Below are 19,891 nucleotides of genomic sequence, written 5' to 3' on the forward strand. Positions count from 1 at the left end.
TAGGCACAGACCATCAGTTGATAAGGAAGCAAAATGCAGCACGGTGGCTCAGTGGTTAGCATTAGAGATGAGCGTTGTTCTACTCGAACTGTTCGCCAATCTCAAATTCGAGCTGTTTTGGGCGGTGTTCGAGCCGGTCGGCGAACACGAACAATTTGAGAAAAATTCGGCTGTTCGAGGTTATGTTCGATAACTGTTCGTGCACCAAAATCATAACTGGATTTTTTCTCAGTAATGATGAAAATTAATGTTAATACGCAGTTTGAGTGTACAGCGGGGCGGGGGGAGGGGCAGGGGATGGATCTCTGCAGGAACAATGAAGATCTCCATTTTTTTTTCTCTTTCCCGCATTTGCAGTGGGGAGGTGCAATCTGTCAGCCTATCAGCAGCGCACACACGGAGCGAAGTGCTTTTTTTCACACAAGCAAGGGCATGTGTGATTGGCAGTGTATGTCACATGTCCTTGCCCTATAAGACCAAGCCATTTTCCCCGTCGCCACCATTTTCTCACTGCTGCAGCTGCGTGTTAGACGGCACCGCTGTTGCTGTGTGCGCTATACCTTGTTAATTTCAAGCCAATTTTCGCACAAATATACAGATAGCTTGGGAGTAGGGAATAGTTGTGATTGCAGTCCTTTTAAGGACTAGGTTACAGCATTTCCTACGACTTTTATCAAGCAGGTCTGTGCTCTTAAATAGATAGATTGTGGGAGTAAAGACTAATTGTAATTGGAGTCCTTTTCAGGACTAGGTTACATCAGTTCCTATCAGTTTTTGCCAGGCAGGTCTGTGCCAGTGCTGTGCAAGTTTTTTTCACAGCATTTGGCTGAATCTAGCAAAGCTAATCCTTTTTGGCCTATTGCAGAGTGTGTTAGTCAGTGGAGTAGCCTATCTGTGTTGCAAGATATACCACCTGTGTATAGAATACCAATTTTTTTACTGCACCTAGTGAAGTAAAATCTTTTGGGCATAGCATCATTCTATTAGTCCATCTATACTGACCTCCATCAGGTTGCAAATTAAAAATAATTTTTTTCTGCATCTAGCTCTGAAAAAATATTTGGGCTTCTAGCAGTGTGTGGGACTTGGTCTATTAGTCCATCTATACTGACCTCCATCAGGTTGCAAATTAAAAATAATTTTTTTCTTCATTTATCTCTGAAAAAATATTTGGGCTTCTAGCAGCGTGTGGGACTTGTTCTATTAGTCCATCTATACTGACCTCCATCAGGTTGCAAATTAAAAATAATTTTTTTCTGCATCTAGCTCTGAAAAAATATTTGGGCTTCTAGCAGTGTGTGGGACTTGGTCTATTAGTCCATCTATACTGACCTCCATCAGGTTGCAAATTGAATAAAAAAAATTTCTGCATCTAGCTCTGAAAAAATATTTGGGCTTCTAGCGGTGTGTGGGACTTGGTCTATTAGTCCATCTATACTGACCTCCATCAGGTTGCAAATTAAAAATAATTTTTTTCTGCATCTAGCTCTGAAAAAATATTTGGGCTTCTAGCAGTGTGTGGGACTTGGTCTATTAGTCCATCTATACTGACCTCCATCAGGTTGCAAATTAAAAATAATTTTTTTCTTCATTTAGCTCTGAAAAAATATTTGGGCTTCTAGCAGTGTGTGGGACTTGTTCTATTAGTCCTTCTATACTGACCTCCAGCAGGTTGCAAATTGAATATAATTTTTTTCTGCATCTAGCTCTGAAAAAATATTTGGGCTTCTAGCGGTGTGTGGGACTTGGTCTATTAGTCCATCTATACTGACCTCCATCAGGTTGCAAATTAAAAATAATTTTTTTCTGCATCTAGCTCTGAAAAAATATTTGGGCTTCTAGCAGTGTGTGGGACTTGGTCTATTAGTCCATCTATACTGACCTCCATCAGGTTGCAAATTAAAAATAATTTTTTTCTTCATTTATCTCTGAAAAAATATTTGGGCTTCTAGCAGCGTGTGGGACTTGTTCTATTAGTCCATCTATACTGACCTCCATCAGGTTGCAAATTGAATAAAAAAATTTTCTGCATCTAGCTCTGAAAAAATATTTGGGCTTCTAGCGGTGTGTGGGACTTGGTCTATTAGTCCATCTATACTGACCTCCATCAGGTTGCAAATTAAAAATAATTTTTTTCTGCATCTAACCCAGCCAATAGTTTTGGCCTAATACCACAGTTTGGCCACTCAGCTCTGCTCGGTTACCATCCATTGTTTTTTTGTGCAAACAACTCCAGAGTTGTGAATTAGTTAACCACCAAAATGAGTGGAAAAAGGCCTGCTGCTGGTGGAAAGGGGAATAGGCGTGTTGGGAAGGGGAAAAAAGGTTGTGTCCGTGGGGTAGGTGCAGAAGAAAGACCATCTTCCAGCCAAACTAAAATGTCTACTTCTTTTAGCGGACAATGTGATAAGATCCCTTTCTTACGGCCACGCCAATCGCTACAAATTCCAGATGAGGCACAAAAACAGCAGGTGCTTCAACGGATATCAAGTGCTCCTTTAAGTGGGCTCTCCTCCACATCAACTTCAACATCACAAATACTCCAGTCCTCAAAGGTGTCACCCAAATCGCACTTGCTTCCTCACAGCTCCCAAATCTCCAGCTGCCCGTCTGATTATGAGGTAGAACAGATGGTTGAGTCTGCAGAGCTGTTTACTCATACTATAGCCTGGGAATCAGAGGTCGACTCCAGCGCTTCTGTGAATCCAGACGAGGAAATGATCTGCACTGATGCCCAGAATCTTTATGAGTCGGATCCAGGACCAGACGCAGAAGGTTCTGACCATAATGTAGACCCTCATTCCCAAACTGTAACTCCTGTTGGTGGAGACAATGAGGAAGACGATGATAAGACTCAAATACCTGATTGGAGCGACAACTTTAGTTTTTTGTCAGGGCAGGAACAGGTTGGCTCTGAGGACGACGGGTGTGATAACGCACAGGGTGATGATGATGAGGTCGGAGATCCCACTTACTGTCAACCCACAGTCAGCCAAGAGATGAGGTCAGCAGAGGAGGTGGAGGAAGATGCTAGTGACGACGAGGTCAGGTTGCGCCTTCCTGGACAGAGACGTAGTACTGGAAGCACGTCAACAACTGCATCCTCAAACACAACTCTGCCTCTCACCACAAGTCGTGGTGGCTCTTCAGGTCGCATGGGTGCTAAGCCTTGCATAGCCTGGGCATTTTTTCAGATCGATAAAGATGACCCAACTCGTGTTATCTGTAACATTTGTCAGCAAAAGCTAAGTAGAGGCCAAAAAATACATAGTTTGAGTACTTCATGCATGAACCGGCACATGGACATGAAGCATAAGTTGCAGTGGGAAGCTCAGTGTGCTACAATGCGGCCTAGCCGGCCGGGCCAACCACCGTCTGCCATATCTTGTGCATCCGCGGCCTCTTCATCCTCTGTGACTGGGGGGACAGCAGTCACACCTGTTTTGGGGCACAGACCTGCCACCTCTTTACCCGCAACAGCCAGCGTGATTGGCAGGTCATCATTTTCTTTGGAGGTGGTAACACCAGCTGGTCTTGAGCGCTGTCCGACATCGATAGCACCACCTTTGGATAAAGGCAACCTAACATGTCCGCCTGCATCTTCCTCACAGACCGGCAGTTTGCCGGGGACACCCTTATCAACCCCGTCTAAGCACAATAGCCAGCCCTCGGTCCCTCAGATGTGGACAAGTAAAAGACCATTTCCTCCTAGCCATGAGAAAGCTAAGAGGTTGAATTTCACCATCTGCAAGCTCTTGGCTACAGAAATGCTGCCTTTCCGCCTGGTGGACACAGAGGATTTTCGAGACCTTATGTCCGTCGCAGTGCCCCAGTACCAGATGCCCAGTCGGCACTACTTCTCAAAGAAAGGTGTGCCTGCGCTTCACCAGCATGTCGCACACAACATCACCGCTTCTTTGAGAAACTCTGTGTGTGACAGGGTGCATTTCACCACAGACACTTGGACGAGTAGGCATGGACAGGGGCGTTACATGTCGCTGACTGGGCACTGGGTAACTATGGTGACAGCAGGACAAGGGGCTGCTGTCCAAGTCTTGCCGTCCCCACGAGTTGTGCGTCAATCCTCTTTATGTCAAAGTTCCTCCACTGCTTCTGCCTCCTCAACCTCCTCTCGGTCTTCCACCTGCACCCAAAGCCTGTCTGGTCATGCCACAAGCTTTCTAACTGCGCAGAAGGGATCCTGCACACCTCCTTACTATGCTGGCAGTAGGGCTCAACGTCATCAGGCGGTTTTTACATTGAAATGTCTGGGAAATGTGAGTCACACAGCTGAGGAGTTGTGGTCAGCTCTGGAGAACCAATTTCATGAATGGTTGTCTCCACTGGACCTGAAACCAGGGAAGGCCGTGTGCGACAATGCTGCAAACCTGGGTGCGGCCCTTCGCCGGGGCAATGTCACACACGTGCCTTGTATGGCTCACGTGTTGAACCTGGTTGTCCAGCAATTTTTAGCCCACTATCCCAGACTAGATGGCCTTCTGCAGAGGGCACGGTCACTGTGTGCTCACTTCCGCCGTTTGCATCCCGCAGCTCAGCGACTTACATCTCTACAGAAGTCGTTGGGCCTGCCACTTCACCGGCTAAAATGCGATGTGCCTACCCGGTGGAATTCAACTCTGCACATGTTGCAGCGACTGTGGCAGCACCGACAAGCCCTGGTGCAATACGTTCTGACGTATAGCCTGGGCCAACGAGATTCAGAGGTGGGGCAAATCACGCTGGAGGAGTGGTCTCAGATCAGGGACCTATGCACCCTTCTGCACAGTTTTGAAATGGCGACGAAGATGTTTAGTGCTGACGATGCCATTATCAGCATGACTATTCCGGTGATTTACATGCTGGAGCACATGTTAAACAGAATTCGGAGTCAGGTGGTGGCACAAGAGGAGGTGGAGGAAGTAGAGGAGGAGGAGTTGTATGCGGAAGGGCTAACATCTGCAAGGTCCAGACGGTCGGCAGCACCAAGGCGGCAGGCATGTGAGGGTGGGGGAGATGATTTTACCAGGGCGCATGGTAGCAGCCAAACTAGTGAGGAAGGTGCAGGAGCCCAGGAAGAAGTGGAGGACGAACTGATGGAAGACTCATCAGATGAGGGAGACCTTGATCACATTTCTGTTGTGCGAGGTTGGGGGGAGAGGACAGAGGAAGGAAGCATGATTGTTACCTCGCCACCAACACAACAGGGACTTGGTGCTCCTGGATGCGCAACACACATGAGTGCCTTCTTGCTGCACTACCTGCAACATGACCCTCGAATTGTGAGAATTAGAAATAATCCTGACTACTGGGTTGCCACACTGTTAGATCCCCGGTACAAAAGTAAAGTTGCAGAAATTATTCCTGCCATAGAAAGGGATGCACGCATGCAGGAGTATCAGCAGAGACTGTTGCAGAATCTTACATGTGCTTTTCCACAAAATACCAGTGGTGCACGTAGTGAATCTCACAGTTCCAACTTGCCAACCGTGGGACCGTCAAGTGTTCAGCACTCAAACCGTAACAGAACCACAGTATCTGCTGGTAACATCAATTTTGCGGAATCATTTCACCACTTTTTTAGCCCATCCTTTGCAAGGCCACAGGAGACAAGAAGTCTGACACATAGTCAACGCCTAGAGACGATGGTACAGGAGTATCTCCAAGTAAACATTGAAGCCACGACTGTGTCACTGGACCCTTGCTCTTTTTGGGCTTCCAATCTGGATAAATGGCCGGAGCTAGCCACTTACGCCTTGGAGATCTTGTCATGCCCCGCAGCCAGCGTTCTGTCTGAACGTGTGTTCAGCGCTTCTGGTGGTGTGCTGACAGATAAGCGCACGCGGCTCTCCACTGATAATGTAGACAGACTCACGTTCATAAAGATGAACAAATCATGGATCCGAAACGACTTTTCTACCCCTGTGTCATCCTGGGGAGAGTAAAAGCTTGATGATTGGTTAAAATCACCCTACCAACCGTTTTAAGCTTTCAAATTACTAATCATGTTTATCTGTATCTTGACTGGAAAATAATTTGGGCTTTGTAGCAGTGTGCAGCACTGATCCTATTAGGCCATCTATAATAAGCTTCACCAGATTTAAAATTAAAAATAATTTTTAGCTGCATCTAGCCCGGAAAATAATTTTGGGGCTCCGAGATGCGCAAGACACATAAGTGCCTTCTTGCTGCACTACCTGCAGCATGACCCTCATATTGTCAGAATTCGAAGTAATCATGACTACTGGGTTGCCACACTCTTAGATCCCCCAAACTTTTCGATCAACCTTTTCATTTTAATAAAGACCAAAAAAATGGTCATTTTTGAAATTATAAGCATTAGCAGGTTGTTAGAAACTGAAATCAAACAGTTTTCAACTCAAAACTTTATTCTAGGTGATGTTACATTTTCACATAGGACGCCTTGTTCGAAAGGAGCTTCTGAACTCTCTCGTCCATTGAATTTGTCAGGTTTTGGATGGTTTCTGCTTCAATTGTTTTGCATGAGGACAGAATACCCTCCCAGAGCTGTTGCTTAGATGTGAACTGCCTCCCGCCATCATAGACACTCCTTTTAATGATGCTCCAAAGGTTCTGAATGGGGTAGAGGTCAGGGGAGCATGGGGGTCACACCATAAGTTTGTCCCCTTTTATGCCCATATCAGCCAGAGATGCAGATGTTTTATGTGCAGCATGAGATGGTGCATTATCATGCAGAAAAATGATCTTGCTGTGAAATACACGGTTCTTCTTCTTGAACCATGGCAGGAAGTGCTGTTTGAGAAAATCCACATACATTATGGAGTTCATCTTTAGCGCCTTCAGGGATCCTAAAGGGGCCGACAATCTCTCTCCCCATGATTCCAGCCCAAAACATTACTCCACCTCCTCCTTTTTGGCGCTGTAGCCGTGTTTGCGTGGGGTGTCCATCAACCAGCCATCCTCCACTCCATTCACCTGGACCATCGAGCGCTGCACGGCACTCATCCGTGAACAAAACAGTTTTGAAATCAGTCTTCATGTAATGTTTGGCCCACTGGAGCCGTTTCTGCTTGTGTGAAGTGGATAGAGGAGGTCGACAGGATGGCGTATGCACAGCTGCAAACCTCTGAAGGACCCTGCATCTTGTTGTTCGGGGGACGTTGGAGGCACAAGCAGCTTCAAAAACTTGTCTGCTGCTATGACAAGGCTTTTTTGCCGCTGCTCTTTCAACCTGACGTAATTGCCTGTAGGAAAGAGTCCTCAATTTGCCCTTATCAGCACGCACACGTGTGTACTGTGAATCAGCTACATACTTCTTGATTGCCAAGACACTTCATCCTGATCATCGCACAATGTTGATTGTAGTCATGCCTTGACCTAAACACTCCACAATTTGTTGCTTCTCAGCAGCCGACACATCCTTTTTCTTTCCCATTTTGGCAGAAAATGTAGGCTGCTTAATAATGTGAGAGAGCCTTCTTAAGTAGTCTTGCCTTTCATTGGACACACCTGCCAAACTAATTAGCACAGGTGTCTGCAATTGCTTACAGTGATATAAAGAGCCCTGACACACATCACCATCAATGAGTTTAACTGACAAACAAACAAATTCTTCCCTTATCACTCCTAAACACTTTTTGCATAATAATTTGGAACGCGGTGTACATGTGCTTTTCCACAAAACACCAGTGGTTCACGTAGTGAATCTTACAGTTCTAACTTGCCAACCGTGGTCTGTATGGAATTGTTCAATAAAGGGCCCAAAATTAAGATAACATAGATGGGAGAGGTCTCTATGAATAGGAATTCCTAAGTATTTGATACCCTGTGAGGGCCAGGCAAAGGGAAAGTTGGACTGGATGGAATCCTATATGGATTTAGGGAGGGAGACATCGAGGGCCTCAGACTTCGCTGCATTGATTTTAAAATTTTACCATGTAACAAAGTGATCTATTTCAGCCATAACAGCAGGGATGGATATATGTGATTGAGTGATATATACTAGGACATCATCAGCAAATAGAGAGCACTTGTACTCGGTGCCTCCCACCTCAATCCACCTAATATTGGGGTTATGGCGAATTGATGAGAGCAGGTGCTCCGTCACTAGGATGTATAAGAGAGGGGACAGAGGACATCCCTGCCTTGTCGCATTGGTGATTGTGAAAGGTGATGAAAATGTTCTGACGCACCCCCTGGGCCTTGGGACACCCGGAGCCGGACCCTTTTTGGTGGATGCTGGTGGTTGTAGTCTTCGTGGCGGCGATCCGGTTCCGTGGCTCAGGGCGGTCAAACCAGTGGCGGAACTATTTATGTGGTTTTGATGTTTAAATGTCCGACTACGCCACCCGTGGATTGCGGTCAGAGTGAACCGCCGCTACAGGGCAGACCGCTAAGGCTGGTGTTGTGGGTGCAGCAGAGCGTAGCATAACTCCCCACGGGAGGAGTATAGCCTCAGGGCAGTGTATGCGGAGGATGGGGGTGATGGTACAGGGCAGCAGCAGTAACGACACGGAGTCAGTGATGCAGTTCAGGGCCTTTACTCACAGTTCTTATTATCCAGACCACGTCTGCAGGTAACGGCTGCCCACGTCGTACTGTGCTCACCAGGTGAGGGGCTCAGACTACTCCCAGATAACTTTGGAGCGCTTCACAGGACCCCCTTTGTGTGTCCTTTGTCTGGCATTTCTTACCAACACTTCTGTCCGGCTGCCTCGGGCCTCCTCTTGGTAAACTTGGCGCCAGTTTCCCTGACCCTATGTGGTGCCTTCCTAGCGGGTGGAGCAAGGGGCTGCGCCACATAAAATGTCAGAGCCTCCGGTTTCTAGCTGAGGGTCGTTTCCTGCCTCCACTAGTTCGGGGACCGGTCTCCCCCTTTGGCCTGACCCCTCCACGCAGGTGGATTCGGGCGTGCGGTGGCGACTCGCCCGTCCGCACCCCTGGGATCCCTTCATTCCTCGTTCCTGGAGCCTTCTCCGCTCCTCTTCCTTCCTTCTCCCTCTTGCAGGCCTGGGCCTCTGTTACTAGGCCCGCCTCCGGAGCAGAGCTCATGCAGAGCCCCTGCTCCCTGCCACTTCTGCTCAGACTTCTCTGCACTGAACTAAGATGGTGCCCACCTTTTATACTCCCTTCTCAATGCACCCAGGAACTGCTTCCTCCCTGCTCCTGCACTGCAGGGTTCCCCTTCCTCAGTGTTCCCTCCCCCCACTCCAGCCAGGGACAGGGACTGTCGTGCCCATCTCAGGGGCATATTGGTCGCCCTGCCCCACGGCAATGTGGTGTAATGCATGCAGGTGTCGGGTCCTGATCCACACTCCATCCTTATCTGAGAGTGAGATATCACACCTCTGGGTGAGGTGCAATACGTCTGTAGCAACCGAGCCCTCGGTGCTACAGTTCCATTTATCTTCAGCCTAGGTGACGTATTGTGATACAGGGCCGTGATTTTGGCTATAAAAGGGTCCCCTAGACCCCTACCCCAAGCTTTTTAAGAGAATCATATATGGCGTGCCAGGAGACTCTATGGAATGCTTTCTCAGCATCCAACGAGAGTATCTACTTACAAATTTTTAACTGCATCTAGCCCAGGAAATACTTTGTGCCTAGTAGCAGTGTCTGCTAGTCAGCGGATTATCCCGGCTGTTAAGCAAGCTACACCACCTGTAGTTTGGACACTTAATTTTTTCAAAGGAAATGCTTCGGGACCACGGGATACTCAGTGAAGAGCATCAGGAGGCACCCCAAGGCATAGGGGCTGGGACTGGCACTAGGATGCCTTGCGGTGGACAGCCGAGCTCGATCCTTATAAAAGCTTTTTAACTGCAGCAGCTTTAGTGGACGCTACTGGAGCTGGAATTACGCGGCTGCTGGCATGAGACTTGCCCTCCAATAGATCCGTGTAAATGGATTTAAAGTGTATTCATTCAAATTAGAGGGACAATTTAAATTAAAATGCTTAGAGCTGCCTCCACCACAGGGGGGCTCTCTCGACCCACCAGCGGACAGGCACCAGTATTGGGAGAGGGGGGCTGGCCGTCAGGGTTCACCGCGGCTCTGGCACAAACCCGGCGACACGGAGGTGGCACGGGCAGGAGCGGACTGGCCGTCTCGGCTTCTCACTTTTTGGATTTTAGAAGGGCATGACATGCCTATATCTGTGTCTCCCCCTCCTTTTACTCCTCCACCTCTTTTCTTTTCGCATGACTATATGTACTTGTCACTTTTCCATGTGTTAGTTGTGTCTTCTGAGCAGTTTGTCAGCTTTTGGACACCTTTGAAGGTGTTTTCTATGTGTTTCTATGTGTTTTTGTTTGCCTGCCATTGGTTTTAACGGTGTTCGAAGGTGTTCGACGAACAGTTCGACGAACAGTTCGGCGAACACACGGGTGTTCGACGAACCGAACCGAATTCGAACACTACGGGGGTGGCTCAACACTAGTTAGCATTGCAGCCTTGCAGCGCTGGAGTCCTGGGTTTAATTCCCACCAATGACAACATCAGCAAGGAATTTGTATGTTCTCCCAGTGTCTGTGTGGTTGTCCTCTCACACTACAATGACATACTAATTGGGAATATAGATTGTGAGCCCCACTGCAGGCAATGTTGGTAAAGCGTTGCAGAATATGTTGGGCACTTTACAGAGATTATTGTTAATATTAAGATACCAATTATTATAGTAAAGCAAGCATTCAGAAAATGAACAGATTAAATGGCTCTAATATACACACACTTGTGGTATTTGCTTACTTATAATAAATTACCTGCAGTAATATTCAGGCAAGTACAATGCTCTAAAACATTTTTGGCAAATGCATATGACTGCTTGGTCCCCATACTGGTAGCCACACTGCTACAATAAAGGCCAGTTAAAGGGACTGTTCAAACTAGGTCCCGCCGCTCAGAGTTTCATGGCAGAACCAATCATTTAAATATACCTTCCCATCTGCTTGTTGTCCATCTACCTCCATCCCTCCCTCTTCTTTAATTGACAGGTTTGGCTTTAAAGAGCAAGATAAGGGTGGAGACAGATGGAAACAGAGCAAGTGGGAAGGCGTAATTAAGTGATTGCCCTGTCGTAAAGCACCGAGCGCCTGGACTTACTGTGAAGTCATTCTGTGCTGAAAGAGTCCATTTAAAGCTCTGACGAAAGAGACTCATGACAGTTTGTCCCATAACTACTATATTTCTCTCTTGAGTCAAACATAACATAACATATCATTAAAAAAATGTTCCTCTGCCCCAGATATCGCTGTTACATACTTGTTATGGGGCCCATCGGTGTTCCTTAGATTACCCTCTCAGAACAACCCCTCACATTATTTTAGCATGCCTGTACAATAACACTTTATGTATAGGTGGATCCGGGTGGTGGGACTGGGCATATGTGTGTTCACTGTCACTGGCCACATTAGTGGACACCGTAATATTTAGACATGTGACAACCCACCCATTACTACAGCGGCAGGGATCAATAACACTGACCATGTTTCTATGTAACTTGCATTCTTTTGGTTTGTGACTTTTATTCTCAAATGCACCATGGTCTAGGTATCATGTTTTTCAGCCATGGTGCCTTTTTATCTCCCATAGTTTGTTTTTTTTTACACATCAATATCAAAACAAAATATCTTAACTAAAACACAGTAGTTTAATTAAAAATATAAAAAAATACACCAATAAAGCTAAAAACAACAACAAAAACTCATGTAAAAATGGCAGCATTATTTTACTTCCCTCCAGCAATCAACCACTTGCTGTGCTGAAAAGCTCCTGTTGTCTTAGATAAAACTTTAAATTATTTAATATTAACGCCTGACTGCGGCTCATTGTAAAAGAATGCAACCGGCACAACAATGCAAAGCTGAAATATGGTAACGTAATCCTGCTATGGGCTCAGATGAAGGGCACAGGCATGCAGGTACGTGCTGGCTGTCAGATACATGTCTGACTCCCGGATATACAGCACAACACCGATAGCAGATGGAGCACATCGAGATGTAGTCAGCAAACTGCAACATTACAGGTTATCACAAAACATGACTAGCAATATAATAAGGCATATGTGACAACACAATGAGGTGTAACATAGTGGATCACAAATGGTCTAAATGTAATAATAATAACTTTATTGAATACAGTTTTGCAAACACAAACAATATAAAACAGATCCCACTATGTACAGTCATGGCCAAAAGTATTGAGAATGAGACAAATAGTAATTTTTCCAAAGTTTACTGCCTCATTTTTTGTAATGGCAATTTGCATATACTCCTGAATGTCAAAGAGTGATCAGCTTAACAGCAATTACTGTACTTGCAAAGTCAATATTTGCCCAGAAAATGAACTTTAACCCCCAAAACACATTTCAACATCATTGCAGTCCTGCCTTAAAAGGAGCAGCTAACATCGTTTTAGTGATTGATCCATTAACACAGGTGTGGGTGTTGATGAGGACAGGGCTGGCGATCAATCAGTCATGATTAAGTAAGAATGACATCACTGGACGCTTTAAAAGGAGGCTGGTTCTTGGTATCATTGCTTCTCTTCAGTTAACCATGGTTATCTCTAAAGAAACACGTGCAGCCATCATTGCACTGCACAAAAATGGCCTAACAGGGAAGAGTATCGCAGCTACAAAGATTGCACCTCAGTCAACAATCTATCGCATCATCAAGAAATTCAAGGAGAGAGCTTCCATTGTTGTCAAAAAGGCTCCAGGGCGCCCAAGAAAGACCAGCAAGTGCCAGGACCGTATCTTAAAACTGTATCAGCTGCGGGATCGGACTACCAGCAGTGCCGAGCTTGCTCAGGAATGGCAGCAGGCTGGTGTGAGTGCTTCTGCACGCACTGTGAGGCAGAGACTCTTTGAGCAAGAGCTGGTTTCAAGGAGGGCAGCAAAGAAGCCACTTCTCTCCAGAAAAAACATCAGGGACCGACTGATATTCTGCAAAAGGTACAGGGAGTGGACTGCTGAGGACTGGGGCAAAGTCATTTTCTTTGATGAATCCCCTTTTCGATTGTTTGGGACATCTGGAAAACAGCTTATTCGGAGAAGAAGAGGTGAGCGCTACCACCAGTCTTGTCTCATGCCAACTGTAAAGCATCCTGAAACCATTCATGTGTGGGGTTGCTTCTCAGCCAAGGGAATCGGCTCACTCACAATCTTGCCTAAAAACACAGCCATGAATAAAGAATGGTACCAGAATGTCCTCCAAGAGCAACTTCTCCCAACCGTCCAAGAGCAGTTTGGCGCCCAACAATGCCTTTTCCAGCATGATGGAGCACCTTGCCATAAAGCAAAGGTGATAACTAAATGGCTCATGGAACAAAACATAGAGATTTTGGGTCCATGGCCTGGAAACTCCCCAGATCTTAATCCCATTGAGAACTTGTGGTCAATCATCAAGAGACGGGTGGACAAACAAAAACCAACAAATTCTGGCAAAATGCAAGCATTGATTATGCAGGAATGGACTGCTATCAGTCAGAATTTGGTCCAAAAGTTGATTGAGAGCATGCCAGGGAGAATTACAGAGGTCTTGAAGAAGAAGGGGCAAAACTGCAAATATTGACTTGCTGCATTAACTCATTCTAACTGTCAATATAACCTATTGGTACTCAGAATATGATTGCAATTATATTTCTGTATGTGATATAAACATCAGACAAACACTAATAAAAACCAGAGGCCAGCAGATCATGTGAAAATATAATTTTGGTGTCATTCTCAAAACTTTTGGCCATGACTGTATTTAGTAAACATTACAGTCACACTAGATTGCAGTAGTTTTACTATCATTTTTTTGCTTTATTTTATGACTACTACACAACTAGGTGAAAGAAGTGGAACCTGCTGAAAATGAATATCTGGCAGCACATGGTAATTCGGTTACAGTACTATACTTCCCTCGTCTTCCCCTGAATTAGGGATTCCCTCGGCACTGAATATTGGGATGATCTGGAATTAGTGTTTGCGCAATAGTAATCCTCCCTGCAGCAGATCCTCACATCTACATGTAAAAGTTACTGGGTGGATGGCTGAGATGGATCATGCCACTTACCTGAACCATGGGGCTGAGATCATAGGCAGTGTAGGTGGGTGATGAGATGGGTTAGGGTGACATGTCTTGCTGTAGTGAGCTTCTTGAGCGTATCACATTATCAGTGTCTTACTAAGAGAAGATGGAGGAGGGAGGAGCTGTACTGCCTGCTACTAATCCAGACATCATCACTGAAAACTATCACTGCCCTTCTGCCCTGGGCACCGAGATCAACAACACAGGTCATTTACTTACAGTTTATGACATAGACTATGGCTATGACACATCCCCGCACTGAATCTATACAAGTCTGACATATGGCAGATGGGAGTTGTAATGTGCAGTAACACAATCCCATATCACCAGTGCTTAGGAATGGACATGATGACACACAGAGGTTTATCATTACATCTCAGACTCAATTAGTTTAAGCTTAGACCACTTGAAGATTTTCAGCTATTTTAGAATCACCTTCCCTCATTTAGATGTGATGAGGTAGGTATCTAAACCTAAAGCCAAGCTGAGATGGATAATAAACCCTTAGCAAAAAAAAAAAGTGTTTAAGGATACCACATGACCTCTGGAAACTTGTCCCTACCCGACTCCTATCGCTGCCACATATAGAAGAGGTAGTGATGCATGCACATATTCCTCTCCACAAGATAGCAAAGAAGTTTATGCTGCCATACAATGGCTTAAAGGGGCATTCTAACTAATAAAAATATATCTAAATGTTCATTAAATAAGTTAGATAACTTACAAATATAGTCCTATTATCTCCAGGGCACTGATCCTCTCATAGCCATTGTGATCCAGTATACCTGTTGCTCTGCTTACAGTCCTGTGTTTGTCACAGAACAGTTTTTATAAATGTCGGCACTTGAGTGCAGCAGTGCATGAAGGGGGATGGCTGACTGCTAAGCAAGACCACTAGTCAGCCTACGCATTGAAGAATTAAGTTTGCTTAGCTATTGAAAAAAACAAACAGCCAGCCCCCTTCACATACTGCTCCAATCACATGCTGATGTAGAAAATACTGACCTGTGTTGAGCACAAAACCAAACCAGGGGCCTTGGACCAGAGCTGTTACAGGATAGTAGGGGCACAATAGCTAACTTAATATTTAAAGAGGATTTTTCACAAAATGTTTCATGTTGAACTAACACACAAAGTAATAATGGCTGCAGAGTTGATTAAAACTTTTTTTTTTTTATTTCACCTCTCCAAAGCAGAGATGTTAGCAATCAAAGGATTTAGGCCCCTAATGAGTTAACTTTTGTTAAGTTCAGTAGGTGTTATCAGATAGTTTTTACACTGGGGGCGTGTACTTCTTCCCCTTGTATGATGCTGACCAATCATAAGCAGGCAGCAACACACTGGAGAAAGAACACGCCCCCACCGTAGCTTAGAGCAAGTTTCTCAGTGTGTGAGATATAATGACACTTATATCTTCTTGAAAAAAAAAAAATCAAAAACATTTTATTCTACTTTGCAGCCAATATTACATCGTGTGTTCAGTTCAACATGAAAAATTTGGAGAGGTCCTCTTTAATGATCATTTATGCTTAAGGACGAAAATGGTGGTAATTAATCAATCAATAATTAGATAAATTATGTATTTAAAAAATACATTGGTTATGTAAAAGTAAACACTAGTCAGCACCTCCTAATAAAGTGGATTAAATGGTCAATGATTGTAAAGTGATTGTATAATATGGCAGTCCATTTACTGCAGACCCCAACACATATTTAATATCATATTTAAGGGAATTTTTTTATATATATTTAGGGACCTACTTCAAATGTATAGATAAATTATTGGTAAATTTACTTTATAAATTGTTGCATTCCATGCTACATCCACTTTAAATATTATCGATACTTCTTGTAAAGTTCAAAGACTTAAACTGGTCAGATGTTTTGGTACTTGTTATTATTGCACAACATTCAACTTATACCAAATCTGTATAATGTGTTTCAAACAAAAGCTATCTGGTACAACACCTGTGCCTCTTTGTAGATACAGATGTACCTCTCTCCCCATGGTTCTCTTCCACTTCCAAGAACTGAACCTGCTTCTGAATATTTACATGCCACAAGGCTGGAAACAGAACATGAAAACAAATGTTATAAATTGGGTAAAATATAATAACGATATATAATGTAATAATAAATAATGAATACACAAGAACATTTTCTGAAATCATTTTACGTATTTACCAGAATTTGCCTTTACCTCATTACAGACAACACATTAATAACCAAGGACTGTTCCTACACATACAAAAGTCCAGAATAAGTTTTCAGCAATTACAAGTTCACTAAAATTCCTTTAATTTGGCATTAAAGAAACGCAATAGGTAACATTTGCAGCAAAGCAAAATTTTTAGGGTTTGGAAAGTCTGTTTGCTATAAGTCAATTGCTTTGAGCGTACTTATTGAAGAATATCACTTTAACATTGGTGTGTTTTTCCGAGAAAAAGACCCTAACAAAAACAACCACAGATGTTAGGCACAAACCTGACCCTATTCCTATTCTGTTGTCTCCCAAGTAATACTCAAGAAATCTCCTACACATTTTACAAGACTTAAAGGCTATGCAAACTTCTTTCCTTCATTTTCACACCTCCTGATTAGCAGTTTGCAACCTGATCTAAGTTTCCAACTGTTGAGCACCTCTTCCAGTAATATAGGATGGATGTGAGCTCTCTGTGTATCCAGAGAACTGCTGCCTTCTGTAACTCCTAGATCAGCATAGCTCCAATACTCTACGTATTACCAACTCGTGCGCTTTCGTCTTTTTCTGTAGCCTGTTTTCTCCAATCTCCCTGTACAATGGCGATCAGTGTACAAATCCCCTCTCTGCTGCTATAACTAACACTGAAAGAAGGGAAAGAGGAGTTGAGATCTATTAGAACCAGGAGCTCTGACACATGTAACATTATAGCAGATTACTCAGAGCAAAGTAAAGGATTTACAGGCACTCTACAGTAGCAAAATTTTAGAACATCTTTCATTAAAACTATTTGGAAAGTTGATTAACTTTCCATTTAGGAAGCAAATGAACAATTAAAAATAATATGTGCAAAGGTGTACACAGCCTTTAATTGGCTCATCAAGAAGAGATGAAAAGAAGAATAGTGATAGGAGCAACAATAAAAGACAATGGAAGCATCTTGGAGAATCACTGAGCCTCTTAACCGCTTAATATCTAAAGAGAAACAGAGGGCTCCTGTCTTTACCCCAGAGTTCCCGGCTATGTCTGATTGCAGGAGCTTTGTTGCAGTAGAAGTAGCTTTAACCCCGAGCCATAAATTTACAGTGCCGCAGGGTTAAATCCCAGGATAAAGTGCCATAAATTTACAGCACTTGGTCGATAAATTTAATCATCAAGCCATGCCTTCAGTTGTGAATAAAGAGTGGTCTAAAATTCCAGTTGAGAGGTGTAAGAGCTTGTTGATGGTTATAGGAAGCGATTGATTGCAGTTCTTTTTCCAAAGGATGTGCAACCAAACATTAAATTGAGGGTGCCAACAATTTTGTCTGGCCCATTTTGGGGTTTTGTGTGAAGTTATGTCCAATTTGCCTATTTTTTCTGTTTTTTGTTGTTGTACTAATACACAAAAAGGAAATAAACATGTCAATAACAAAACTTCCCACTATGCAAGACCGCAATCTTACCTGTCAGTCCATGCTGCACTCTTTTCTCCAGTACCTGCTCTGTCCATGTCTCTTGTCTGATTGCTAAGGGCGTCGGCGCGGCTTTCTGCTTGTTTCTTATAGCTACTGTGTGCACAGTCCTAATGTGTCCCCAGCCTACTGCTGTGAGTCACTGAATACTTAAACCCCCTCCACCCAATGGGAGGTGCCTGAGCAACACTTTCTTACAGTCTGTGTTCTGTGCAACTGTTAGTTGCCAGGTCCTGTCCTGACTCTGTTTACGCCACCCTGGGGGCCGAGTACCCAGGGCCGCTACCTGTATCTCTGACTTCTAGTCTGTTTCTGCCACCCTGGGGGCTGAGTTCCCAGGCTCGTTCCTGTATCTTATTCCCGGTTCAGTTCCTGTCTGAACAGTGTCCTAGCCCGTTACTTGTTTCTCTCTATGTCTGTACCTTCCCTTTGCCTGCAGTGTCTGAACTTGCACCTAACTCCAACTCGTTGTCTCTGTACTTCTGGTTGTGAGTTTTGTGTCCACTCGCTACTTCATTGTAAGTACCTTGTGTGTATCTGGCTCTGCTTGTCCCCTTTCCCTTCCTCCGTATCTACCTCCTGTGTTCTAACCATCTTCCTGTATTTTCCAGTCTGTTCCATGTGAACAGAGCCCTGTCCTGTCGGCCTTCACTTTCTGCTCTGTTCTGCTCTGTTTGTTCACCGCTTCGGCGGTTCCGCTTTGCTCCGCTTGGTTACCGCACTGCTCCGGCGGTTCCGCTCTGCTTTGCTTGTTCACCGCGCCTGCGGTTTTCCTCCGCTCTGCTTGTTCACCGCGCCTGCGGTTTTGCTCCGCTCTGCTTGTTCACCGCGCCTGCGGTTTTGCTCCGCTCTGCTTGTTCACCGCGCCTGCGGTTTTGCTCCGCTCTGCTTGTTCACCGCGCCTGCGGTTTTGCTCCGCTCTGCTTGTTCACCGCGCCTGCGGTTTTGCTCCACTCTGCTTGTTCACCGCACCTGCGGGTTTTGCTCTGCCCAGCTTGTCTACCGCATCTGCGGGTTTTGCTCTGCTCAGCTTGTCTACCGCATCTGCGGGTTTTGCTCTGCTCAGCTTGTCTACTGCATCTGCGGGTTTTGCTCTGCTCAGCTTGTCTACCGCATCTGCGGGTTTTGCTCTGCTCAGCTTGTCTACCGCATCTGTGGGTTTTGCTCGGCTCAGCTTGTCTACCGCATCTGCGGGTTTTGCTCGGCTCAGCTTGTCTACCGCATCTGCGGGTTTTGCTCTGCTCAGCTTGTCTAACGCATCTGCGGATTTTGCTCTGCTCAGCTTGTCTACCGCACCTGCGGCTCGGTTCCTGTGTCCCAGTCTGTACAGGTCCTTATCCTGCCTGCGTTTCTACCTGCCAGTACCCGCCTCTCTGCATGTCAGCGGTGCCCGCCGGTGCCCATCTGTCTGCACGCCAGCCGTGCCTGCCAGTGCCCACCTGTCTGCATACCAGCTGTGCTTGTCAATATCCACCTGTTTGCATACCAGCCGTGTTTGCCAGTACCCACCTGTCTACATGCCAGTCTAACCTGCCTGTTCCTGCATTCCCTGGTGTGGGTCAACAGCTGTGACCGGGGTCTGACCTAGAGTAGCACCTGGTCCCTCTGCTCGGTTCCTCCTTGGTTCACGGAGTCGATTGAGCCGCCGTGCGACCTTGGTCGGATCGGGTTGATACTTAGTTACGCCCCTCCAGGCACTCCTCGGTTCATGGTACTGTGGGATCACTAATCACGCTCACGCCAGTCAGTCCGGGCGCGAGCGTAACAAGTACGACATGTTCCCATTAAAAAGGAGTGGGTCTCCCATACTGTTTGCCTACGGAGTGAATACAACGGCTGCCGAAAATGTGGAGGAACTCCAGCGCCCCTTGCAAGAGACGTAGAGGTCGGAGGGCCTCCTGAAAACAATGTTCCCATTATAAGGAAGTGAGTCTCCCATACTGTTTGCCTTTGCAGTGAAGCAACGGCTGCCAAAACTGTGGAGGCACTCCAGCGCCCCTTGCAAGAGACATAGAGGTCGGAAGGCCTCCTGGAAACAATGTTCCAATTATTAGAAAGTGGGTCTCCCATACTGTTTGCCTATGCAGTGAATGTAATGGCTGCCAAAAATTTGGAGGAACTCCAATTGTACCTTGCAAGAGACGTAGATGGTGACGGTGATATGGTAGATATGGTGGTGATAT

The 19,891-nt window shown here is 45.3% G+C and overlaps 1 protein-coding gene across 4 annotated transcripts in view; it reads right to left on the reverse strand.

Annotated features, from left to right (window-relative positions):
- ADGRV1 (adhesion G protein-coupled receptor V1) overlaps window positions 1-19,891 on the reverse strand; it is a 627,077-nt gene that overhangs the window by 587,864 nt on the left and 19,322 nt on the right. For 3 of the 4 annotated variants that reach the window (XR_012320105.1, XM_073678624.1, XM_073678616.1), the window contains exon 2: window positions 16,023-16,119. The exons of the other annotated variant lie outside the window; for it this stretch is intronic. Coding sequence is in view for 2 of the 3 variants with exons in the window: in XM_073678624.1 (XP_073534725.1) it covers window positions 16,023-16,062 (40 nt within the window). In the remaining variant the exon portion in view is untranslated. The remainder of the gene's footprint in view (window positions 1-16,022; window positions 16,120-19,891) is intronic. 4 annotated transcript variants of the gene reach the window in all.

Source organism: Phyllobates terribilis, unplaced genomic scaffold, assembly GCF_046119375.1.
Source record: "Phyllobates terribilis strain yellow unplaced genomic scaffold, ASM4611937v1 Scaffold_1__5_contigs__length_1240528914, whole genome shotgun sequence".
Classification (NCBI taxonomy): domain Eukaryota; kingdom Metazoa; phylum Chordata; class Amphibia; order Anura; family Dendrobatidae; genus Phyllobates; species Phyllobates terribilis.